Genomic DNA, 9621 nt, shown 5'->3' on the forward strand with positions numbered 1-9621 from the left:
AAGGCGAAATTCTAAATATGTGTAAAGAGAAAACAATTTCACATAAAGGCTTTGCACTACTGGTAACACAAAATTGCAGACTTTGTGGTAAAGGTAACAAAATTGCAGATTGTCCTATGGAGTCTTAAAAGATTGGTCTATCTTTATAAACAAGATAATAACTAGTTGGGGGCGAGGGGTATTGTTTAGGGTTTTTTTTCTTTTCTTTTCTTTCTTTCTTTGCATAAAATTTTGACTTTACATTATGCTCCAACAACTCTCTATAGACCAACTCTCAGTACTGCATGGAGGACCAAGTTTGTGCTGCTAGGTGATTCTCGTTACAGCTTTTTTCTCTTAACTTTTCAATGTGTCCTGGTTCAGCTGGGATAGGGTTAAGAGAGAGAGGGTGAAGGGATCTCCAGCCGGGTTATTTATACCATGCTGACATCAGGTTCGTCGAGGGAGCACAGGAACTTTTTCCTTTGTGGCTTTGGTGGCAGGGAGCACACGGCGGGCTTGTTCTGTAACCATTGCAGTATTTGTCTGTATATCTTTTGTCTTGCTTACTGTATTGCTGTTTATTGTTGTTATCATTGCTACTGTTGTTGTTCAGATTGTTTATTACACTGCTGTATTAAATTTCTTCTTGTTTTAACCCGGGGTTTGTGTCTCACTTCCAGCCTGACCAGCTGAGGGGGGGGGAGGAGCAATGGCAACGTGGTCTCCAGTCCCAGCAGGGCCTAAACCACCACACAATGTATTATGTTTTCTTTTACAAGTTGTTAGAATTTACTTCATCTTTTTCAACAGCAATGAAAATTCAGGTACTTGGTTTAGAGCTAAGGTCACTCTGGCACTTGGAAACTAAAGCTAAACAAGTACAGTAGTTATAAAATGGAGAGTCGGTGTGTTCCGGATGCCAGAAGTCTATTACATAATCTTTATATTATATCTATTATATAACCTTTTCCATCTAATTCAGGAGTATTAGGAGATCATGCGAAGATAAGAATAGTTGTTTTTTCCTGTCCCTTTTCATATACTTTGTCTTTTAGGTTAATGCAGAACAGCCTTGAAGGAGAAGTCATTAGGGCACAGGAGCTTTCACATATCATATCAACTGTTAGCCAGAGTTTGACTGGGTATTTGCTGGCCTGGGACTTTGTCAAAGAGAACTGGGAAAAGCTTACACGAAAGTAAGTCTTCTGATGTAGCTGAAATTTCATACTCACTGTATAAAAAGCACCTTTTTGTTTCTTTCAAGAGCAAGATAGTAAACAGTTGGTTTCGTATAAGATTTCTATTAAATTTGTAAAGCCTGTTTTGAAATCTGATTTTACAAAAATAATTTGGAACATAAAGTTTGAAGTCTCACCAGTAGTTGATGGGACTTTGGAACCTCCTAGAGCCTCACAGTAATTTAAAAAAAAATTTGAATTTCTGTTAAAAGGATGCTGTCTCTAAGGTGATTGCTGCACATAGAGGATATTTATGTGGATCAAACGCATTAAAAAGCACACCAAGGGAATTCATTCAGATTTTTTTTTTCTGCCTTTTTACAGCAATCCCAAAACCTAATAAACAAAAATCCCACTTACTTTTAGAAATACATGTCTACTTAACTGGCCTAGAAGGGTACCCATCAGGACAGCTGTCCCGCAAGTCTTCCAAAAGCTAACAGTATGTGGAAAACTATTTCTAAATCCTAGTTTTGATCTGGAGCATTTTCACATTGCTAAAAATGCTTCTCCTGGTTGAAAATTTCTGCCCTAGCAAGCTCTTATTATGCAATATTACAAAATTACTTTGCTTGAAATGAAATCTTGTTGCAAATTCAATTACTGTAGAATTTTTGAATACATATCACAAATGCAGGTCTTAGTATTCAGTGTGTGGTGTCCTCAGTTCTTTACTAATTGAGCTGTGATAGAAGTTTGAAAATTTTTCATGTCTTTTTGATCTAAAGTTTAATTTTTAGGGAACTAGAGGCTTGGGCTTCTAAGACCTTGTATCTCTTTTGAAAAATTACATATGTAATATGTAAACTTGAATTTAAGTTCTTATAATGATTTCCAACTACTAAAACAAAAAAGGAGAAATAAGAATGTGTACATGTACTGAACGTGCATCTTAAAGTGGCTTCTAGTTCAAAATAACTTATTTGTTTGTGTTTCAGGTTTCACCGAGGCTCATATACTATCCAGAATATCATTAGTTTATCAACTTCTCAATTTGCAACAAAGGCACATCTACTTGAGGTTGGTGGTTTAATCTACTAGAACGGGATATTTTCTAGTGCCAGTGCTGTTTTCATTTAATTGAAGGATGAGGAAAACATGTTATTTCTGTCCTTGAGGCCCTTTTGCAAGGATATACACCTATTGCTTTCCCTATTTCACACAAGGCAAATATATACATAAACGTGTTAAAGTTTACATACCGAATCTGTGATAGAGTTGAACCCAGTTATCTGTTTATGCTGTTTTGTTTTCCTGTTCACTGGAACACACTGTCTCCCAAAATAATGATTTAGTCTAGAATTTTGGTCTAAATTTTGTAAACAGGCTATGCTTTCTGCCTCTCTGGAATGCAATGGAGTGCCATAGGAATTGCTTTATGTTATTTTTTTGCTGTCAACAGTCCCAAGGAGATGTTGTGGAGGTTGAATATCAGTTAAGAGCCAGTCAATAGCCATTAGAAATTCCTGCTGTCTTCTTTAACGAGGCCTTGAATTTAATGTATCAAGAATGGTTTATGGTTTGGTCTAATGTTTTTGTTCAGATTAATTCGTAGAGATAGTTATTCAAGGTTTGTTCTGTAGTATTTTAAGTGTTAGCATTGACAGTTATGAGTGGGTATGTGGGTCATTCTAGAGTGCTGAAGAGGATTGCTTGCAACAATCAACTGTCACAGAAGAAGACTCATTTTCCAGAACGATGCTTTGTAATTGCTCTGTGATCAATATGATAAGTGAATGTCTGTTTACTGGTGAAATAATTTATTGGAACCAGATGAGTTATTGCTGCTGTTACCATGAAAAATATTTTCCTGCATTTTGGGAACTCCTTTGAGAGGTTTTCTTCCTGCATATATAAAAATAATTCTGAATAATAGATTTCCTGCAACATATGTGTAGCCTTTGCTTCTGAACCTATTTGTGTGACCAGTGTTGATTTTAATGAAAATTTTATTTTTATTTCTTTTATCTTGCTATGCAGGTGAAGTCATTTTTTGAGGCAAAATCAGAGGAGAGTTCTCAACTGCGCTGTGTAAAAGAGGCAATTGACACAATTCAGCTTAATATCCAGTGGATGGAGAGGAACTTAGCAAAACTACAAGAACTGATGTAGTGACCATAATGCTGTGGTGTGTCAGCCATTTAGGAGCTCTGTGGGCAGTTGCTGTGTTTCTTTTACAAAAGCCAGGATGAAACCAGGCATCACTGCAACATGGTTTGCACTATTAAGGAGTCTAGATAGCTCAGGGTATGTCTCAGATAAAATATTATTTTCCTTGGAGCATTTATGAGTAAGATGTAAGTATATTTATTCTGAAATTATTTTCAACTATAGACCAAACTTCTCCACAAATAATTAAAAATAATTTTATATTTGAAACATATCCCCTTTCATTTGGAGTTGTGTTTGTTGTAGTTTCTTAGCAGTGGGTTAATATTGACAATTAGGGTCAGAAATAAACAAAGAGTTACCATAAACTGTTACTTCTTTGCAGGCTGCCCACTGAGCAGTAGATTTTTTTAATGCAAAACTGTAGGTGGTTTCCACATTTGTAAATACAGAAGCTGTTGTGAAACAAAATCATACTTGGGATACATAAGCAGTAGTGGATCTTAAAGTACAGCAGCTTGAGGCAAAATAAATAAGATTTCAATTTTATTTAAGTTTGGTTTTATTATTTTCACAGTATTATTTAGGAATTACAGAAAAAAATAAGAATAATATATCATACTAATAATATACACTTTGATGTATAAAGTGGCTGGGTAGTAGTATTAAAAAGAAAATCCAGATAGTAAAACTAAGTGGTTTAGAGACAGGATTTCCAGAAATACTGATGTGACCTTAGAACTTTTATTCTGAATTTATTAGGCATTTTTGAGAATCTCATCATTAATCACTGAATTTTAACTGGTTTTGCTGTTTGCTGTATTGATCTCCAAGCAACTGCACGAAATTGGATTTTCCAAGTTGGTTCATCTGTTAGACTGACTACTGATTTGTGCCTTTTTGACCACTGATTTTTAATTTCATCACTTGTTGCAGATGGTCTGCAATTAATAGATGTGGCAGCCACTTCATTTGGGTAACCTTCTGTTTCTTCCTTCCTGATAACTCGCATATCACAGTATAATTTGTGAACATTGCTCACTCTATGACATTAGCTTTAGGAAAGGTTCTCATTTACATTTTAATGATTTGTTCTTCTCCTGTTATGAAAAACCTTATGAGACAAATCTTCAAAGTCTTTTAAGGAAAAGGATCTAAACCCCTAATGTGCTATGTTAGAAAGGCAAAATACCTACTGTGCAATTTCCATCTCTTTCATAAGCAGTGAAAAAGGCCATTTTTGAGTTATATCATATATAGACAACGCATACATGAGTAAACATACCTTCTTATCTGGAGATCTGTCCTATTCATTTCAGTACTGATGCACCTTTCGTGGATACATGCAAGCAGATTCAGACCCGTTGTCTTATCATCCAATTATGTGATCAGTTATAAACTATGATGAAAGCACTAACATTTAAAAGTTGTGCTATTTTACTTTAATTAAATTTCAGCTACAGTAAATTCTGAAGAAGATAAGACTTTGAATTAGAGTAAAATTAATGGACTTAAAAACTTGTCACAGGGTAATTCAAACTGAATGTTTTCATTTATGAAACTGTAGCACTGGCTGTATATTCGGTTAGCAGAAATTGTAAGCTATGATTGCTTAAGCCGTACCATACGTTTCCCATCTTTTCAGAGTATCTGTCAAAACTCCCATTTTCCAGATCACAGCAGAATCACACATGTCATTTTTTAACCTTGAAATTATCAGAAAGAATGTTAGACATTAAGAGTGTGCAAATACTTGTTTGCCCAAAAGGCCCAGAAATGAATAATTTTTGCATGCACTGAAGAATAAACTGGCAGTATGATAATTAAAAGTAAATCATACTTCCTAATAACTTATGGAATTAGAATTGTAATTAAGTATGTTCTTGGAAATTTTGTACTGCCATGTGTTATGGCTTCATTTCTTCCTTTAATCTTTGGATTCTCTACAGAAGTGCTAGTCCCATCTTTGCATATTTGTGTCTATATATATGTCATCTCTTTTTCTTTCTAGTCACTTCATTTTAAATGAGAAGTCAGTTGTAAACTTCCACTTTTCTATCCCTTCTATCCCCTCACATATGTTCTACCTCATCACTCACTGCAGTATTGAGGCATATAAAATTTAAAATGGAAACTGTGGAAGAAGATCTCATCTTCCTCCTGATTTCTTCTGTGGAATTTTAAAAAAATTGCAATTTTATTCATATGCTTTAATGACAATTATGAAGAAATAGCATGGAGCTGAGTTTTAGACAGCAAACTATACCAAGAAAATCTGGGAAGTTGGGGGATCTGTGGAGGAATTATTGAGTAATTTTTCATTTTACTTTTTGTTTCATATGCACACTTTTGGTATCTCAGTTATAGAGATTTTTAAATTATTTTTCTGTCCTGGAGTCTCCAACTCTATTAAAAATTGTGCTGGAGTCCGTCCATGACAAATACTTAAGTATACTTCTTCCTTTCTGAGTATATTAGGAACTGATGAAGATTGGAATGGTTAAGACCTGATGCAGGACAGACAGCCATTGCTGACAAGGTTGCAGTTTGGACATGGGCTTAGGGTAGGGTGAGGGTCAGGAAAAGGTTAGGTTTTGCTGCAAGACAAAGTATATAGCCACATGATAGGTGATCCATGAAAAGGCTGCCAAGGGAAGGTGAGGGCTGCCAAAAGCTTTCTGAGTTGGTCATTTCTGTGTGAGACCCTAGCTGGCAGTTGTCCATTTTGAGGCTGAGCTGTGGCTAGATTTATGGTCATGGTGTGGGTTATTATTAAGTGCTAGAACAAGCACAGAGCCAAAGTGTTGGTGGGACTAGCAAGTGGCTACCAATGGAAGCTGAGAGCTGCCAGAATATTTCATTCTTGGCTGCTGCTGTGGCCTACCCTACCCAACTCTACCCCAAGCCCATGTCCAAAATGGAGCCTTGCCAGCAATGAATCACATAAAAAAGTCCCCAGGAATGAGCATTTGGCAGCTCTCACCATCTATTGGCAGCCTCTTCAAATAATCTCAAACAGTCATCTCTATTATTTGTTCTCCACCTAACATTAATTCTCCTGATCCTCGCCCTTGTGTAGGTCAAACATGCAGTTCTAATAGCTGTGTCTCCCTGGCAAAACTGAGCATTTTGAATCCATCACCTTCTCATGGCCTTCCTCTCACAGCCCCAAAATACTTGGACTCTGCACCATCTCAAGGACCAGATCCCTCACCCTAGCCAGAGGCCAAGTCCAAAACAGATACCCATCTGCTAGGGTTCCCACACAGAAGTGGCCAGGACTGAAAGCTATTAGCAGCCCTCACCTTCCCTTGGCAGGCCCTTCCCAGCCCCACTTAACACTATGGCTCTGCACTTACTCTACCACATAACGCTCATACACCCCCTACCACCAGAGCACAGCTCCAAAACAGACATCCACCACATAGGGTTCCCCACACAGGTGTGGTCAGGTGTCATGGTTTAACCCTGGCCAGCAACTAAGCACTGCACAAGTGCTAGCTCACTCCCCCTCAGTAGGATGGAGGGAGAATAGGAAGGTTAAGATAAAAAAGGTTGAGATAAAAACAATTGAACAATTAAAAAGAAATACTAATTAAAAAAAAAAAAAAAAGAAGAATTGCAAGGAGAAGAGAAAAAAAGAAGTGATAGGAAAATTAAAACCCAAGAAAGACTAGTGACACAAATGAAAAAAATCACTCGCCACCAACTGATACCTAGCCAGTCCCTGAACTGCAGCTCCCTCTGCCACACACCACCACCCCACACCCCATTTTTATTACCATGATGGTATGGAATATTCATCCCTTTGGCCAGTTGGGGTCACCTGTCCCAACAGTGTTCCCTTCCCAACTTTTTTTGCATCTCCAACGTACTTGGTAAGGCAGTGTGACGAGCAGAAAAGGCCTTGACACTGCGTAAGCACTGCTCATCAGAAGCTGAAACATCAGAGTATCAACACTATTTTCAGCACAGATCTAAAATATAGCCCTGTGCAAGTTACTGTGAAGAAATTTAACTCTAACCCAGCCAAAGCCTGTGCATTCTCCACGCATTACTCCATACCATTTATGTTATGTTGAGGTCCCCCACACACAATATATCCTCATTAACCACCCCTTCCCCTGTAAAATGTTTGTAAAAAGTCCATACATATTCATAAAATGTTCATTGAGTGCATTTGTTCTATGACTTCAGGCTTCATCTGTTAAAGTATTCACTCAGGACAGGAGAGGGCATGAAAAGCAGCTCAAGTTTGGACACTGCTGCACTTGCACTGCTTCTTGTGATGTTCTTCATTGGCTGAGGTGGTTTCTGCTGTGGTACTTCCTATAACATGCAACACAAATCGTGAATTACAACAATTTAAAGATATAGCCATTACAGTCTCCACCCCTGGTCCTTTTGGACTAGGCCATAACATTTAGCTCTGTAATGAATTCCTCCTCTTGCCTCTAGCCTGGCTATCAGTAAGAGGTACCTGCTGTAATATTTGACACCTTTGACATAAGGTAGCCACAGCAATAGTGACATAAAGCATCATGTAACACTGACAACATACAACTCAAATAATGAGCTATTTTCACCCAGAATTGAAGCACCTTAAGGTGCACATTGGGCTTGCCCATCCTTCTACGTTACCCACCCAGTGCACCCATGTCCTTGAGCAAAACAATCTCATGAGTAGGTTTGCTCTTTCCCAAGGAAGGAATAACCCAGACTTTTTTTATGTACTGTGGGGACCTTGTCTCCTTCCACAGTGCGCAGGGGTTTTGACTGAGCAGGGCCAGGTCAACTCAGATCTTCTAGTGTGAACTAGCCAAGTGGCTTCTGCTAAATTTGTATCCAATGCTTGAATGTCCAAGCTTTCATTGGTCTTGGTGCAGTTTTTAACTACATTATATCATTCAATTTTCCCAGAGGCTGGTGCATGATAGGGGATGTGATACATCTCATCAATGTCATGCTTCCTGACCCAGGTGTTTATGAGGTTGTTTTGGAAATGTGTCCTGTTGACTGAATTATTTCAAGGGTGTCCTGTCACTATAAAACTTGCTTTCCAAGGCCCAAGATAGTATTTTGGGCAATGGCATGGGTCACATGGTTTCTACCATGTCAGTTTCAGGTATACTGGAAAGCCAACTACATGAAAGCAAGCTGTGACCTGCACTCTGCTGCCAAAGGGATTGAGAAAAGCATATTAGCAGTATCAGTTGTTTTACACTGTTTGGCTACCTTTGACTCCAGCTCATACTGGAATTCTAGCATGACAGTAGTCAGCAGCTGCATGATTGTTCAGGCCACAGTAGACTACTGTTAGCTTCCACTGTTAGACTTTTGCACTGGCAATATGGGACTATGTTGTGACTTAACCCCAGATGACAACACAGCCACTTCCTCACTGCCCCCTGCAGTGGGATGGGGGAAGAATCAGGAAAAAAAAAAAGTAAAACACACGGGTTGGGATAAACATAGTTTAATAGGACAGAAAAGGAAGGGAAAATAAGAATATGCAAAACAAGTGATGCACATTGTGATATTGTGAACAGCACATTGCTGAACACATGCCAACTGATGCGCAGCCAATCCCCAAGCTGCAGTGCTCCCAGCCAACTCCTCCTGCTTTATATACTGGGAATGATGTCATATGGTATAGAATCCCCCTTTAGCTCATTTGGGTCAGCTGTCCTTACTGTGTCCCCTCCCAGCTTCTTGTGCACTTCCAGCCTCTGCTGTCAGGGCAGTATGAAAAGCTGTTAAGTCCTTGACTGTTAGCAACAACTAAAGTGCTTAACAAAAACTAAAATGTATTGTCAACATAATTCTCATTCTAAATCCAAAACACAGTACTATACCAGCTACTAGGAAGAAAATTAACTTTATTCCAGCCCAAAACAGGACAATAGCCACTCCTTATTCTATACCATCTATGTCATGGCCAGGTCCCACACTTTCCTTTTTCAAATAACTTCCTGTCTTTTGGTACACCTGTATACACACAGATATAATTTCTTTAGTTTATGGGCCTTTAAAATGTTAATTTAAATGTTCCTTTATGTTCATTAAAATGTCCTTTTAAAATGTATGTCGGGTTCATGTAGTTCATGACTTTGGGCTCCATGTGTCATAACAGTCTTTCTGGGAGGGAGGGATGGTGCAAATTCAGCACAGCAGAGCAGAATCAGGCTTCAGTGCACTGGGGGGTGGGTGGGTGGGTGACATTGGGCACAGCAAGAGAATCATGTGTAGTGTTAGATGATTGCATGCTGAAGTCAGTTCTGGTTCCATCACT

At 38.4% G+C, this 9621-nt stretch overlaps 1 protein-coding gene across 3 annotated transcripts in view; it reads left to right on the forward strand.

Moving 5' to 3' along the window:
* The window catches only part of LNPEP (leucyl and cystinyl aminopeptidase), a 101171-nt gene extending 91757 nt beyond the window's left edge, over positions 1–9414 (forward strand). For all 3 annotated transcript variants that reach the window (XM_074932990.1, XM_074932989.1, XM_074932992.1), the window contains 3 exons: positions 1038–1178; positions 2159–2240; positions 3201–9414. In XM_074932990.1, coding sequence (XP_074789091.1) covers positions 1038–1178; positions 2159–2240; positions 3201–3332 — 355 coding nt within the window. In that variant the 3' untranslated portion in view covers positions 3333–9414. The remainder of the gene's footprint in view (positions 1–1037; positions 1179–2158; positions 2241–3200) is intronic.
* The last annotated feature ends 207 nt before the right edge of the window (positions 9415–9621 follow it).

Source organism: Athene noctua, chromosome Z, assembly GCF_965140245.1.
Source record: "Athene noctua chromosome Z, bAthNoc1.hap1.1, whole genome shotgun sequence".
NCBI lineage: Eukaryota > Metazoa > Chordata > Aves > Strigiformes > Strigidae > Athene > Athene noctua.